At 41.9% G+C, this 17,158-nt stretch overlaps 1 protein-coding gene across 1 annotated transcript; it reads left to right on the top strand.

Moving 5' to 3' along the window:
* Positions 1-8,665: 8,665 nt before the first annotated feature.
* Positions 8,666-10,852, top strand: LOC119742477 (F-box/WD repeat-containing protein 7-like). The gene has a single exon (XM_038218411.1). It carries the CDS (start codon positions 8,666-8,668, stop codon positions 10,187-10,189), a length of 1,524 nt encoding a protein of 507 aa, XP_038074339.1. The 3' UTR covers positions 10,190-10,852.
* Positions 10,853-17,158: the final 6,306 nt, after the last annotated feature.

The following is a 17,158-nucleotide window of genomic DNA, read 5'->3' as shown; positions in this document are numbered from 1 at the left end:
GCACTTCCTTTTTTCTCGCGTACTAAAATTTTGCAACGTCGCACACTAAGGGGCCATTCAGAATTTTCAATGTTTTAAAATTTCGACTTTTTTTCCAAATTATTTTGACCCACCCACCCACCCCTAATTTCGATTAATAAAAAACTGAACATGTACATGTACACTTGCATGTACAGTGTGTACATATACTTGAACATGTACATGTATACCCATGTACATGTACATGTGTACCCATGTACATGTACATGTGTGTCTAGTTCAGTGACGGCGTGAAGTTGTCGGTCTTCCTCTTTTGCAGTGGTGGCCTTCAGCTTTCTTGTGTTTTACCAGCTGATATGCTGTTTGGAAAGACAGGTTGCAGTCTTGGAAGCCACAAAGATGACCGTGGTTTTGTCATTTTCTGGATTAGCCCCATAAATGTGGCCAATTTACTGGACTGCCTCCGTAAATAAAGGTTGCACTGCCACCATGTACAAAAACATGTCGAACTTTGTCAAATTTTGATTTTCACATTTAGGCTTAGTTTGTAGTTTATTTTTGCTTTAGAAGCATACTCACCCTCTTTATAGGCTAATCAGAAAGTGCTGCCTTTTTCAGGTGTCTCTTTTTGTGAAATTTCCAGATTCGTTTGCACACGTTTGCGTATCAAAATTTCAACATGAAATTTTACATCTGAAAAAGTCAGCACCTTCTAATTAGCCTATAAAGGGGGTGAGTGTGCTTCTAAAGCAAAAATGAACTACAAACTAAGCCTAAATGTGAAAATCAAAATTTGACAAAGTTCGACATGTTTTTGTATATGGTGGCAGTGTGGCCTTTATTTACGGAGGCAGTCCAGTAAATTGGCCACATTTATGGGGCTATTTCTGGATGAGGTGGATGACATGTGACATACGAGGTTGTGCCTGTCACGTGAGGTAGCTGAGAAAAACATCCCCTCGTACCCCCTGCCCTGTTTGCAGGGCGGGGGTACGAGCGAAAGAAAAATATCAGGTTTGGGCAGTCATCACATCACAGGCTGCGGTCCTCGTAGTCTTGCAGTCCAGTGGTTGAATAGTCCAGTTTTTATAGTGATTGGTAATCGACACCCGCGGCGTGTTATAGAGCCGATCTAGTACACTGCCTCTGCACGGCCTAACCGCTAGAAACGCCCGGCATCCAAGTCTACTGAAAAACCACCTCCCTCTCATGCCACAGTGGGTCTATATACACGTACATGACGTACATGTACAGTACATACAGGGGACCAAGTTGGAAAAGAAACACGCATCGCGATATCGGAACGCTTGCGCGTTGTTCAGTCAAGTCAAAAGATCTATCTTTCTTTGTTTTTTATCCTTTTTCCATGGAAAGTAAATTTCGATTTTCAATTATTTAGCTTGACCCAACCACCCACAATTTGGAAAAAAGATCGAAATTTTAAAACATTGAAAATTCTGAATGGCCCCTAATGTGAAAATGCTCTTATTTTACCCAGAGTTAATGTCCTGGGCTGAAATTCGGACTTAATATCCCTTTTCTAAAACTCTTCCATTTGCGACATATCAACCCACCTTGGAAATTCCACAAGTCGGTGGGCATTCCTTGTGGGGTACCTCCTATTGTTCCGGTACTGCGTACACCACCATCACTTCCTCAAAAACAAATTGGTTAAAGTGGTCAGAAATTGCCTCAGATCGCACCAGTACCACAGCGCATCTAGAATCAAAAAAAATTCGGGGCCCTTGAGCGGACCCCAAACCCCAAGCCGTAATTTTGGACCTACTTTTTTTGGGACCAAATTTTTTTTAGGGGGGGGGGGGGGCCAATAAAAGTGTTTTTCTGGATCCGCCTATATACATGCAGGTAGGCATTCAGGCATGGAAGCATCCCAGTAATGGCCACCACAACCGTCACCATAATTTTAAACTGGGATTGGTTTGAACTTGTTCGCCTATTTTAATGCATAGAATGCAAGGGTTTGTATCACAGCCACGTATGATCGAACCGTTTGTGCATTCTTTGTTGTAACTTAACTTAAACAAAGAACACCCTCTGAGATACGTAGCGTGCGTTTTATGTAGTTGCATATAGCATAAGGCCCCCCCCCCCAAAAAAAATCGGTCTCTGGTCAGCGCGCGCGTCGATTTTAATCATGCGCGTCAATCTTTTTTTCCAAAATGTTCCGCGGTAACTCCAACAGCGCCCTCTATTGCCGCACCTCCTCAATTTTTTTTTACCAAACAGCACCAAGGAATGGGAAATCGCACCAAGGCAAATGATCGAGGGCACCAAGGCATATTATGGAGGACACCAATGTACATGAGGACACCAAAAAAAGCAAAATAGTACCCCACCTTGTCTGATCTGTACAATCCAAGCTTGAAAAAAAAAGCCGCGTCGCCGCATCAATTCCGGAACTTTGGTCTGACAAGAGACCGAGTATTTTTTTTTTTTTGGCCTAATCGGACTTCGTTCTGTTGACAATATTCGTATACGATCGGTGCACTGTGTTTTATAAAGGTAAACACTTATGACAATGATAATGATAGACGACATGGGCATAAAGGGGGACATAGCGGTATTTGGGTCTACTTTAAAACAAGTATTTGTCCACCCTTAGCACTCGGAGAATGTTGGCAAACAACCAATGATACCATTATACTGATCACTAATATTCATATAATAAATGTACACATAACCCATGATGACCCATTGTGTCCATGCCCGTATTAAACGTCTGAGGCAAACATTAAGTCTATCTGGAATTAAAAACAGTGAGCGTTTTGTTCTATAAATTGGTAAAAAGAATCTTCAAGAAATAACATTCGTCCAACCCTCGAATTGTTTTTCTTGTATTTCACAGCAATATGGCGTTGTCAGTTCCGACAAAAGATCCTTTTTCTAACCTGCCGAATGAGATGAAGGTTCTCGTACTTCAACATCTTTCAGCTGAGGACCTGTGTCACGTGGCATTTGTTATGGCATTAGTCGGATCACATGACAATTACAGTGCACCGTAGTTTTAGCCCAGCCATCCCTGTGTTCCATGCGTTCTGGAGTATTTAATAAAGCAGCACTGCTCGTTACTGTTACAGGCTTGTGTCAATCCACATATTGAACAGCATTATGTAATCGATCCTGGAGAGAAGCCACAAATGACGATGCTCTATATGGCGCTCTCTTTGCCGAGAGAAGCGATGGGAGAAGTTTGATGCAGTCGTTGGTCTTTGTAAAGAACCCCCGTTCATACCTTCATCACCTCAACATGGCGGGGATGGGGGCGTTGGTGACGGTGTCACCTTTGCCTTTGATTCGGCTGCAGTGTCACTGATTCAAACTGGCCAGGGTTGGTGAATACATGCGGATGGAAGGAAATATACATGAAGGCACGACATCTTGAAGGAAATTGGAAAAACAATCGTTACCACGTTGTCTCGTTCCAGTTTGAGTTAGCTGGCTACAAGAGGCACTTTTCGTATACCAGCTCGGAACCTGATGATTTTAGAGTACATATAGCCTAGCTGGTGAAGGGAATAGTCTTGCCGGTGCTCTCTCAAATGATACTTTGCATATCTGGGATACCAGCGGAAAACGTAGTCATCTCATCGAAGTGGGAATAAGTGAAGGAAATAAGGCGTTGAAAATGAAGAATGGCATTATAGCTGCAGGATGTCTTGATGGTACAATTCGTACCTACTGCGCCCAGACTGGAGAGCAGCTGCAAGTCATGTCGGGGCATCGTCTGGCCGTGTCTTGTCTCTACTTCGATGGTGACACCATTGTTAATATTGCAGGGGACTGGCACTTTAATAGGGAGGTGCGCGCTGACAATGATATACGGGTCTGGAATGCTGTAGACGGTACATCTCGTTTCGTCTTTGAGAGCACCTCTGATGACACCCGACTGGCTTACGTGGACTATCTTGACAAGACAGTTGCAGGTGCTTACAGCGACCGTAAGATTCGATTATGGGATGCACGGAGTGGTGTCTGTAAGCAGACAATTGTCAGTGATGCCAATGACATGATTTCCTGTCACCTTGGGGACGGCATCGTGATTAGTGCCAATCGTGGAAACGTCATGAAGATATGGACTGTTGAATCGGGGGAATGCATCAGACACTTTGACGTGCCTGGTGTACACTTTGAAGATTGGGACCCAAACGATTCATCATCGATCTTTGATTACATCGGCGAATTGCTCCTTGCCACATCGGAGTTCTCAAATATTAGATTATTCAATCTCGATGGCAAATTCATCAGAGGAACAAAGTCGTACGATGCCCGAGAGCCCACCCTTGGGATCCGTTGCCTTGGCAATAAGTTCATTGCGTCTGAAGAGTGTAGTGTTGGAGGCCCGATGTACCTGTGGAGCATTGACAACCCTGATGATGGTTTCCAGTTGATCAAACAGTTGAAATGCGGCATGTATGACGATGAGGTCAATGTTGCCTACTCAGCAGCGTGGATGAGCGAGACCAAACTTGCATTCGTCCGGCATGTTGAGATGGATAAGGAGGGGTATGAGAACAAAATCTAAATACCTCCTCGCCACAACGCAGGAGTCAAATGTGAGATTGTTCAATCTCGACGGCAGATTCATTGGAAACACTAACTCGTACGATGATGAGGAGTACGCTCTTGAGATCCGTTGTGTCCTTGGAAATAAGTTTATTGCGGCTGATACGGTTTCTGAATGTCCGATGTACGTGTGGAGCATTGACGACCCTGAGGATGGTGTAGTATTCATAGCCATTCATTTTGTATCCAAGGCATTCCATTACATGCAAGATCACAATGTGTCATTCTGTGCTACTAGGCGCTCCATAGATAAGGTCACTGGAAAGGTCAAATAAGCTTGCTTGCGTTGCACCACAATCAGTCTACCTCGATCAGTCCAACAAAACTTCCAAGTTATACACTTGAAATATCACAGATGGTTTAGGTTCTTCTCCACTGTTGAGTTGAAATGTGGCTTGTATGGCAATAACGTCCATGCTCTCTATAACCCAGTGTGGATAAACAAGACCAAACGTGCGTACATTCGGTGGGATGAGTTCGATAAGGAGGAGTATGTGAACCTATTCCGAATGCCAAAGATCGTAGTTTACCATTATTGGTGAAGAGGTGCATGGCAAGGATCGTCACTTTAGGGACTATTGGGCCACGAGACGTACACAGTATTTATCAATGCGTTTAGCGACGTCATCCTCTTTATCATTCTAGAGAAAAAGACGCTGACTGGTCGTCCTTTTGCTTGTTCGACCTTTCTGTAAGTCAGGAATGTTATATTCATCGTATAATATACGATGAATTTGATTCTCATCAGGGCTTCAATTCGAGTTGAAGAAATCATTCAAACTTGCATGCAGTGGAGGTTCGTTCAATTTAAACTTGGAAGAGATAAAACCATGAAAATCTTAGAACCAAAACTAGTGGATTTTTGGCTAATATTTTGCTTGTACAATGTATGTGTTTCTTTGCAATATTCCTTTAATATCGTTTCTCAGGTTTTGTCAAATTTGTAAATGTGTATTTCCTTCATTTGAAAACTGTAATCATTTAATATAATTTGTGTACTCAGCCTTTTTTTTCTTCTCCTCCCCCCCCCCCTGTGAGTTTACTGAATTTTCAACTCGCCCATAATGAAGTTGTCATTTCCTGATGTAATACGAAACGTTTGTCGGCTTAGAATTCTTTGTGATTGCAAAAGATATTGTCCATAGACAAAGCAAAATGAACGTCAATAAAAAAAAAAAAAACATGAGCGGTGCAGAATTAGGTTGAAAAAATGACAAATCTCAAAAATTATAATTTGCCCTTAAATCTGAGTCTTCAGCAAGGAAATTACACAGGAAATCAGAGTTGGTTATCATAGTACCTCCAGACACGCCTGCTTGGCAGAGATCTGTATTTCTCTAGATACGTCAGATTTGATGACAGCACGAAGTGATCAGATTTGCCACGTGGGCTGTTGACACTAGAAGAGACTTTGAAGTCCTCTGTCTGATCTGTGAGGAACACATCTAGCATGGTACCACGTTATCACACCGTGGGTCCGTTTTTCCCATTGTGGACAAAAACAGCAGAACAAAAAATAAAACGCAGGACGGCAAATTCGTACGATCAGAAATAAATATTATTACATTATTCAATTAATATTAGAAAGACTTCCAGTTAATTACTGGCAAAACTGGCTTTTAAATCATGGGCCACGCCCTGGTACACATAGTACCAATGTATACTCCCACAGGAATGTAAGCTGACTGCACACAGTGAAGGCTAGAATAGCAGTGCCAGCCCTTGGGAATGCACATGGCATCTATTACTCAACCAAATCATTAATTTGCATATTGCTATTTACATAAAGAAAGATTAAACTCTGCTATACACTCTATGGGTCGCCTCATTTCTGGATGGGGGAGAAATAAATTAATGCGCTGACAATGCAAATTAAACTTCACCCCCCCCCCCCCCGTGACACTCGATCTGTCGTCGGGGAACGGATCATACCATGAATATGAATGGCAGAAGGACAAGTGTGTGCCAAGTCTGAAACTGATCGGATTTACGAAAGTGCCAAAGTGTATGGTTAGAAACAAAGGAGTCTGAAAAAAGAACAATAAATGGGGGAAAAGGGGAAAAAGGAAAAACAAAACTTTCACGAAAACGAGAGCTTTTTCGGAGTATAATCTCTGAAACAGCTAATTATGGTGTCAAATTGAATTTGAAACTGTGTGGATGTACTAAATAACAGTGGAATATGCGACAGCAGAGATTTTGGGCTAAATTCGGCCCGGTTGTGAGGTATTGAAAGCGTCTCTTTTAGAGGTAATTCATGGTGGGTTAATTACATCACTAAAACTATTTATTGCAATGGTAATTTTTCTGTATTTTCTAATCTAAGATTCTGTACATCTTGTATTTTTTTGGGTATCAGCCAGTGGAGAAGTGTAATAAAAAAAATAATAAAATGAAAATAAAAATACAACAGACATATTGTGTATGTGACTGGATCCTACAAAAGAGTCTGAAGTATTTTTCCCTTGTGGGCTTTCGTATGATTTGAAATGGTAAATATTATCCTTGTGATTTTGTTGCACGAACCGGCCTGGTACTCTAATAAAATACCGTCATGATCGTAAGGGATGCCAATCTGTATTAATATTTACTGTTCAAGATTATGCTAACAGACTCGTATAACGCGCAATAGCAGCTCTGACGACATGCCTGATTTCGTCGGGTTGAGTCGCAATTAATTTTCCACATGTGCGGTCATTTTGAACATGATGCCCTATGGGGTGATTCCAGGTTATTTTGTTATATCTTAACTAGTCAGGGTCCGGCCCTACTTTCAAAAAATACCTATAACTGGTTGTAGGCTATATAGTTGCCACCTCACCCAAAATTGTTGGCTCAAACCAATAGTCTGTTTAAGTGGGAGGGAAACCGCGTGGAATTATGTAAATGTATGCAAATAAAAGCTTACAAGGCAACGTCATGACCAAGCTCCAAAATTAAAAAAAAAAATCTAAGCACGTTGGTTTGTCGCTCTAGTACCTCAAGTTACATACCCTTGCAGTGTAAACTGTCCCATTGTCATTAGCAAATTTCGTTCGTGCCCTAATAAAAACTTACCCTTAACAAATTGCTTATTTTCTGTATGGATTTTTATATACATCATACGTAGCCGTAACCATGAAATATTATACGCTAACGTTCTGCAGAGGCCTCCGTATAGAAGAGTTAAATTTGACCTTCGAACAACGCTACTTTGAACCTGTATTGCATAGTGTTGGCTGTTTAACAAGCAAAAAACTCTGCACGTATCGTTTCTATTAAGCTTGTGCATGGAAAACTGTGTGAAGGACGTGACGGTAAGTGGCATATAACATGGGATGACGGAAGCCTGCCTGTTTTATCACTAATCGCACTATCTTTACATGTGCATGTACATGTTCATGTGCGTGTCCATGTCCATGTACATGTGCATGTTATTAGACCTACTATATTGCTATAACTTTAGGCTATGCTACACTGTAGTATTATATAAGGCAATGGTAATAGTATCGCTTGGATAACCATGGCGAACCATTTGCCTTTTTATTCATCGTTACTAAATTAAAATAACAAAGAACAACAACCTGCAACGCATACGTCTGTTGCACTGCAGTCTCGGACTTTGCTTTGTTGACAGTATAGCCCCAAACAGTGCATAACGACCGTGCACTCCTTCCTTCGTGGTTTTATACAGGCATATGCCTATGCGAATGATGATGATGGACAACATAAGGCCTATCAGAATTATTAAGGATACAGCGATAAAGATTTAGGCATATATCAAATTTTTATTTTTTTTCTCGTTTAGCGCTCGAAGAACGTTGGCTTAACAAACCATACCACTAAATGCAGTTCACAATTAATTGATCACTTCTATCATCAACGAAAATATGGAGAACATATAACGCACTGTTGCCCATTCAAATCATGTACTATCGTTGAACCAAAAAAACTGGGTGCACGAAGATCGGTTTGAATTTACGCCCCAAACATAAATTTTAACTGGCTTAAAAAATTGTAATTTTCTAGTTTGTCATATCAACCAGAATATATTGGTCAACTTCTGCAAATAACAAAAATGGTTTAATTCTCAACACTGTTTTTCCCTTTGTACTTCACAGCAATGGCGTTGTCAGTTCCGACAAAAGACCCTTTTTCTAACCTGCCGAATGAGTTGAAGGTTCTCGTACTTCAACATCTTTCAGCCGAAGACCTGTGTCACGTGGCATTATGTAATCGATCATGGAGAGAAGCCACCAATGACGATGCTCTATGGCGCCCTCTTTGCCGAGAGAAGCGATGGGAGAAGTTTGATGCAGTCGTTGATCTTTGTAAAGAACCCCCGTTCATACCTTCATCACCTCAACATGGCGGGGATGGGGGCGTTGGGGACAGTGTCACCTTTGCCTTTGATTCGGTTGTCACTGGTTCAAACTGGCCAGGGTTGGTGAATACATGCAGATGGAAGGAGATATACATGAAGGCACGACATCTTGAAGGTAATTGGAAGAACAATCGGTATCACGAGGTCTCGTTCGAGTTTGGCTCAGCTGGCTACAGTGGGTCCATGTATGAGAGCTCTGAACCTGAGTTGACAGTATGCAGCCTTGCTGGTGAAGGGAATAGTCTTGTCGGTGGTTTCTCGAATGATACTTTGCATATCTGGGATACCACCTGCGGAACACGTCGACATATCATCAAAGTGGGCATCAGTAAAGGCAAAAAAGCACTGAAAATGAAGAATGGCATCATAGCTGCAGGATGCATGGATGGAGAGATACGTACCTACTGCGCCCAGACTGGAGAGCAGCTGCAAGTCATGTCGGGGCATCGTTTGGAGGTGTTTCGTCTCTTCTTCGATGGTGACACTATTGTGAGTATTGCAGGGGAGTCAAACATGGATAGGGAGGTATGTGTTGACAGTGATATACGGGTCTGGAATGCCATAGAAGGTTCATCTCGTTTCGTCTTTGAGAGCACCTCCGATGATGTCAAACTTGTTTACGTGGACTATCTTGACAAGACAGTTGCAGGTGCTTACAGCGACCGTAAGATTCGATTATGGGATACACAGAGTGGTGTCTGTAAGCAGACAATTGTCAGTGATGCCAATGACATGATTTCCTGTCACCTTGGGGACGGCATCGTGATTAGTGCCAATTGGGGACACGTCATGGAAATATGGAATGTTGAATCCGGGGAGTGCATCAGACACTTTGACGTGCCTGGTGTGGACTTTGAGGATTACGACCGAGATGATAAATCTTGCTCAATTGAGTTCAACTGCGAATTCCTCCTCGCCACATCGGATTCCTCAAACGTCAGATTGTTCAGGCTCGACGGCAAATTCATTGGCGACATCAAAAAGGCGTACCCTAGTGAATATTACTATCTCTGCATCCGTTGTGTCCTTGGCAATAAGTTTATTGCGTCTGATGAGGTTGCCGGAGGCTTGATGTACCTGTGGAGCATCGACAACCTTGATGGTTTACAGATGATCAAACGATTGAGAGAGTGCATGTATGACGATCAGGCTCCTGTTGACTATTCAGCAGCGTGGATGAACGAGACAAAACTTGCATTCGTTTATTATTTTGGATTGTATGATAACAAAGTACCAAAGATCGTTGTTCACCATTATTGGTGAAGCGTTACATGTGAAGGATAGTCACTTTAGGGACTATTGGGCACGTGGCACAATAGACAAAGACACTATCAACCAGTTTAGTGACGTAATAGCCAAACGCTTCCTCTTGTCATTCCCTTGATCATCATAGAAGACAATGTCGCTGGCCGGATTGGTTCATGCCATTCTATGAATGAACAGCGCCACAAAGCGTAATTTTGAGAAAGTCAATCCAAATGTATGTGTTCCACGCATTGTGCTGCCTCCCTTCAATGCTCCCGTCTGCGCATGCGCGCGCGCCTAATTGTCGGATTTAAGTTGAAGTGGTATATGTTCGGAAAATGTACTGGCTACGCTAATATATAAGTTTAATTAGCGGGTTTCGTAAAATGTGTGTGTTAATAGTCACAAATTTGTAAACTCCATGGTTTTAAGGAACATTCAATTAACCCATATTATTTTAATTTATTTCCTGATATAATATGGAGCAGGCGTATGATGTCATCAGACCTAGAGAGATGCACAGCATGACCTCACTGAGATCAAATCTTGCATTTACGTTTATTGTGGAAAAACGGCTGTGCATACCCTATATACGAAACGTTTGTTCGTCTGTGGTTATAATAAGCCTTTTCGGAGTTCCAACTGTGCGCATTCGTAACCTGTGACAACGCACATTGTTTGTCTCAAATGCCCTTTGACAGTACCCTCAATGCACAAACAGCCTTTTTGTAAAGTCAGTGGCGCGATGATGTCAAAGGCCATTTGAGACAAACAATGCGCGTTGTCACGGGTTACGAATGCGCAGCTGGAACTCCGAAAAGGCTTATAGGCCTATTCTATACAAACTGAAAAATACTGTCAGAGAAGTCGGAGTGCGCATCGATAAAAATACAGAAGTATTGCATAGAGAAAATAAGTTCACTTTAATTATAAATTCTATTCCCAGTGTGAGGAACAATACTCAAATATAAATGTAAATGCTCAATTATTAGCCCATAGTATTCAGACTGTCACTTAAGCTTCTTTCTCCGATTAGATTTGTAACTTGTAAGTAGCCGACTGCAGATTTGTAGAATTAAAAAAAAAATGTTTTGAAAAATAAACAGCAAAAACTGCTCTCTTTCAAGTATTGTATTGTGCCCAAACCTTATTTCCATATGAGTTGGCAGATTTTCAAAGAGTGGGTTTCTGGTTATGTACAATATGACGTTGTTTGTTGCACTACGCTAACCACAGGAGAGCACCTGATTTTTTGTTTAACTGGAGGATTGCGAAAATTACCCATCTACTGGGAACTCAACGTCATGCACACACTAACCGAATGAATAAGCGAGAATCATGTCCCGGGTGCTGACTTAGGAATTGCACAATAATTGAAAATATAAAACGGCGACTATATTTTTGGAAGCGCTATAGCTCAGACACCCCCCCCCCCAAAAAAAAAAAATGTGTACATCTTTTCTCTGTTTTTTAATGTATGGTATTCCACTGGGCTAAAACTGTAACAAGTTAGTTGGTAAGATTTTGTGGAATTTTCTTGCCTAAAGAAAATCACCCCTTCCTAAAAAGCATATAGGATCATTTGCGTTACCCCAAAAATAAACCTATCGAATTATTTTTTTTTATTATTTGAATTAAAGATCGCACTGGTACCCATCTGCCTTGCCGTCATTTAGAAGAAATCAAGAAATGTAGGTGATTTCCAACGATCAGTCAATTGGCTCATCTTAGAAAAACGGAGTGCGATGGACGAAATTGTGTTTCGTGATTAAAAGATTGTGCATGATTTGTGGCTTTTTTATCGAAGCTGAAAGTTCAACTGGTTTGTTTTTAAACATTATTCTTTCGATTTTGAGTCGTTTTATTATAGGAAACGAACAAAATGCATGAAATGCAAATGATCCTATTCATATACTTAAATATCTCCATGCTCTTCAAGCACAACTTGACTTACCTTCACAGGCTGCAGCAGATGAGCAGACTGACTCACTATGTTGCACTCTCGGAAACGTATGCCAAACTGCAGTGGATTATTTAAACACGGAGCGAGTATGTATCCACTTACTCTATGTTGTCCGGGGACTTAAAAAGGAAGTAATAACAAAAAAAATTGCGGAAGTCTATGAAAAATAAAGGAAAAACATTGAAATTCCCCCGGGACTGCCAACATAAATATTTGCACGTATAACTGAGTTTGTTCAAGTTTATAATATTAAAGGGAATGTATTACAACATTTGCTTTTGCTGCAATTTTCAGAAATAAATGGATTTGGAGGATTAGTATGTTACAGCAAATATTGATGCACTGACTTGTTTCACGTTTTGGGCTGGAAAATGCTGGAAAAACCAAGAAAACCAATCATGTTCTTGTAGTCTGGCTCCCTGACCTTACTTAAGATGAAACAGGGCAATTTATAGACTTTGGCGAATTGTAAGGTCAAAGAATCAGTCTAGCAGGATTGTACTCCTTCACAATTGCAAAGAAAATGCAAAATAACTAAATTTGGAAAATTAGGAGCAGTTTGGAAGAAAGCCCGTTTTCTCCAACACTGGTCGGCCGACTAGCGTTGGAAAAATACACTTTTTTTTTTAAATGTCAGCACACCAGGAGCCACGATTTTACAGGATGCTTTAGACTGTCATTTCTGCCCCTGCCCTAGATATTTCGTGATAATGTGATCTTTTCGTTTTTTGATGTTTGCAATGTTGTCACGCACATAGTTGGAATTGGACATAACTTTTCACCGTCCTTCAGAGATGTACTGTCCATCCTATTCAAATTAATTATGTACAAATGAAAAATCTTTTTTCCAAAATAAAATAATTTTTGAACGAGGCCTCGAACGAAAAAAACCTGCTCCCTTTTGTTATCCCCCTTAAAACTTGATGCCCCAGAAGTTTTACCCTATTTAATAGGGTAAAACTAGTATCATCAAAAACAACACTGTCACCAAGACACCTTTGGACCAACAGCGTCCTCTTATAACGAAAAACAAAACAGAAACGTAATTTTTAACGATGGATAAGTTTGAAATCTGCGAATGAAGCTTCAAACGTTCTTCCCCGAACACAGCGCATAAGTGATGCTCTTTGAGACTATTACCCAATCATATATGTATACAATTTAAAGAGGCTTATACAGTTTCAATTCGACACATCATTTTACATCTGTGGCATGTAAAATAAGTTCTGAATGTCGCATTTCTTCGCAAAAGATGTCAAGGTCAGGCTACATATAACTGGTTTGTTTTGTACATGAATCACAGAGATTTGGGCGGAGCTTCGATTTTAAAAAGGGATGGGCTACGATGTAGTCTGAGGTTCAGACAGTCACTTGTGCAGAGCCACGGTCTAACAACATGCCCAACTTAGGGACCTCGCACGCCAGGCAATAAACCTTTATCATGCTGGCACCATTTCAGTCATGATCCCTGTATCCAATAACAGTACTGATTGATTATATTTTGAGGGGGGGGGCAAAAGGAATCACACTATTTTTCCTTTCAGCCTCGTTGATTGGAATGAAAAAAATATCACGGTGGCCGCAACATGATAATGATCTATGGGGGTGACTTTGGAAACTGTGGCGTCATTTCGATGAGAAATTTGGACTAAGCTTGCGGGGAACTGAAGGAAATTTGGGATTTCTCCACAATGTCAATGATTAACCTCAGTTGGTCGGAAGAGGGAGGGGAGCCACTCCAACCACCCCCTTGGATCCGCAGAGGACAATACAATGTATCAACTTAATAACTATTGCAGAGTGAATAAAGACACTAACTTCCTATTGCAGAGTGAATAAAGGCACTTACTTCCGCGTAAATACGCGATGGTATTTCATCACGAGGCCTCGAGAATGCGTACAACGATCAAAACTAATCCGTCGATAATACTTAAGTAGAAAGAACCGGAAAAGCTGATATCGACTTTATACAAACTAAATTTGTTTTTATAGCGCTCAACTTCCCAATTACATTTTGTGAATGACTATCAGTCATTTGGAATAATGGAAGAAGGAAAATGCTTATGGTCATAGTTTGCGTGCAGTCAAAAAGAACATTGAGCTTCATACTTAAAGCTTCTTTTCGAGTTCTGTTTTGGCCAAAGGGTGCACATTAGAGACAAAGCGGGCTGGGTCCTTGCCCCCCCCCCCCGCCCGCGAATATTTCATTTACACAATAGTACAGGGTACCCATTTTTCAGGCGACTTGAATCAAGGTTATAGGATTCGCTCGTACCCCCGCCCTGCAAACAGGACGTTGGGATACTCTGAGGTAGCAGACCAGTAAATAAACTTCCATAGACCCCATAATGGCAAATGCTCCCACTTCAGAAATTCGAGAAAAATACTCGCAACTCTCCAAGGTGTTCGAGACACACATCAAATTAAAGCCTATTTTTTTATTTTTAGGAGAAATTTCCATCTGAAGACGATCACCCCTGAAAATAGTCCTGAAGCCCATCGCCATATTGAAAAACGATGCCTACACTTCATTGCAAAATAGAGCGCTTTTAGGGTCCAAATTACACAGAACTGCAAGCTCCCAGTCCTGTGCACGGCTTCCACTCATATTTTTTACAAACCCTCAAGTTCATGGCCCACAGTATGCCCAAATACTGAAGATTTTGAGGGCATGCAAATCGTGATTTGGCCGGCGTAGGCAATTTCGGACCGATTTACTGGTCTGCACCCCTGATGAGCTTGACAGAATCTTGTGAAGGAAGTGGCCTATGACCTATGTATAAAGCATCTGGCTGCAGCTGTTCAAGACCGCAGTTACTAACAATGTGCGCAAATGCTATCCGAAAACGTCCTATAGAAATGCACACGTTCCATACCGGATGTGATTTCTGTTTCATTGCGGACCATGTAGACACAATTTTGAGCGTCGCTGTAATGCAATCCGACCGTTCGTGATTCGAAATGGAGCCTGAGCAAGTGACGGGAATTGTGAATTTACAACACAGGCAAGTTTTAAAGAATTTCCTTCATTATTACGCTTTTCAACGAAAAAAACCTCTCTAAACTGGAATAAAAGAGTAATGAATCAGTCTTAACGGCCGTTTCAAACCTTGCAGAGTCATGACCGTGATGACGCGCAGGTCAGAGGTCACGCAAAATCCAACCAATCAGAGCGTGAATTCACCAGAGTATCCCAGCGTCCTGTTTGCAGGGCGGGGGGTACGAGCCAAGGTTATCCTGTTCGTTAGTGTGACGTCATCTCCAGCACTTTCTGCACCGTTTGGAACCGGAAGTTAACGCAGTTCGAGCGTTTGCAGCCAATGGGCGCTAGTAATCAGTGGTGCGTGCGCGTGTATGACGTTTTTACTAACGAGCCGGATAGGATTGTAAAGCGCCGCGTAGCGGCGCTCTACAATCCTGTAACCGTTACCTACGCGCGCGCGCGTATACTCTCTCCGCATGTGTGAAAGTATAATAATTTATGCAAAGACCGCTTGCAGACGCATTCGATAATAGACGCGCGAAGGCGCGCGACGCCATATTGTGGGACAAGCGTATATCTATCCAAGCACATTTTCTCCCACAACATGGCGTTTGCACCTTCGCGCGTCAATTATCGATCGCGTCTGCAAGCGGTCTATTGCAGGATTTGGTTGATCGAGCACCGCCGTTGCCTAGCGGTTTATAAGGCATGCTGGCCATTGATCAGAGGTCCCGAGTTCGATTCCTTGCCCTGCCCCTTCAGACTTTGCTTTTTTTGTCAACAATTTAAAGTTTTATCTTAGAAACATTATTTTTCAGTCGGATACTACTTGTATAGCAGCAATTTTCTTTCTCTTTTCTGATCCGAGGCTCTGGAGGAATCTTTTTTTTAAATCCACTCAAGCCTGGTTATAAAAACCATGCTCCATTGGAAAGCGCACAGTACCCAAGATAGTTGTGTAAAAAAAATATCGCCCCCGCCCTCCCCTCCTCCAGACGAGGATCTGTATGTAAAACTCAGAAGGTTGTCTGGTTACATAAATTACCAGGCAGGATGCACAGGAGAAACTCTGTGTCACTTCCCTATACCCGACCTATTTACACAAAAGTGGGCTTCTGATGCAAAAAAAGCAGTATTTTTCCGCCCCCTTCCTGAGGATAAACTTAAATGTGTGCGCATAAACTTAAATGGAGTAGCTTAACCCTAAAGGGGCCGGGTTATTTTGACCATCTCTCAGCCGGGGGGGGGGGCGGAATCCGCCCCCCCCAAGATCTCGGCCATCGAGTGACGACAAATTTTGAAACCCAGCACAGGCATAGAGCATTTCTTCCTAAATATGCCCAAGAAATTTCATGACTATAGGTCAAAGGGTTTTGGAATTATGGCTAATTAATTATTCATATGTATGAATGGCAATTCTGCTCGGTGTACACGACGTATATGCGAAAATTCAGTTTTCACGGCGCGTAGCGCCGGAAAATTTTTCGCTACGGGCCAACCCGTGGTCCGATTTTTATGTTTTTGGTATCAAAAGATGCGCAAAGCTCGAGGCTAAAAAGTCATAACAGCTTGGGTCGCGAAAAAAATTTTTTAGAAGCTATCGCGGAAAATGTTGAGGGGGGGGGGCGGATTCCGCCCCCCGGCCCCTTTAGGGTTCAGATTGTGAGCTTTGTCGTGATGGATTTGAAGCAAAAAAGGACCCTCAGAATATAGCTTGTTGTTCATTTCCCCGAAAGATTGCTCTTTTGGGGGTTAATATTTCCAACTTGTTAAATTAAACTGTTTGAAGAGTTATCCCATTCAGTTCGTTGAGGCCTGCATTGTTTTCCTTCTCGACAAAAGTTACCGTCCAAAGTGCGCCCTCTATTCCCTTGCTTGCAGGAGTTTGTTGCTGGTGTACGTAAACATGTTGGGGACAGTTTGGCTTTAATACTTGAACTTATTAAGACGACTTTACCGAGGCAAAATGATGCGATGGACAAGCATGATAAAACATTGCGGTCGACAGAGGAGCTTATGGTATTAAAGGTATAGTCCATCA

The sequence above is a fragment of the Patiria miniata genome, unplaced genomic scaffold (assembly GCF_015706575.1).
Source record: "Patiria miniata isolate m_02_andy unplaced genomic scaffold, ASM1570657v1 HiC_scaffold_6, whole genome shotgun sequence".
NCBI classification, from domain to species: Eukaryota; Metazoa; Echinodermata; class Asteroidea; order Valvatida; family Asterinidae; genus Patiria; species Patiria miniata.
Note: the sequence above shows the minus strand (reverse complement) of the source record. Positions and strands in the feature narration are given on the sequence as shown.

Bases quoted from the DNA above. Each gene is read 5' to 3' on its own strand.
- LOC119742477 (XM_038218411.1), top strand. From the start codon at position 8,666: ATGGCGTTGTCAGTTCCGACAAAAGACCCTTTTTCTAACCTGCCGAAT.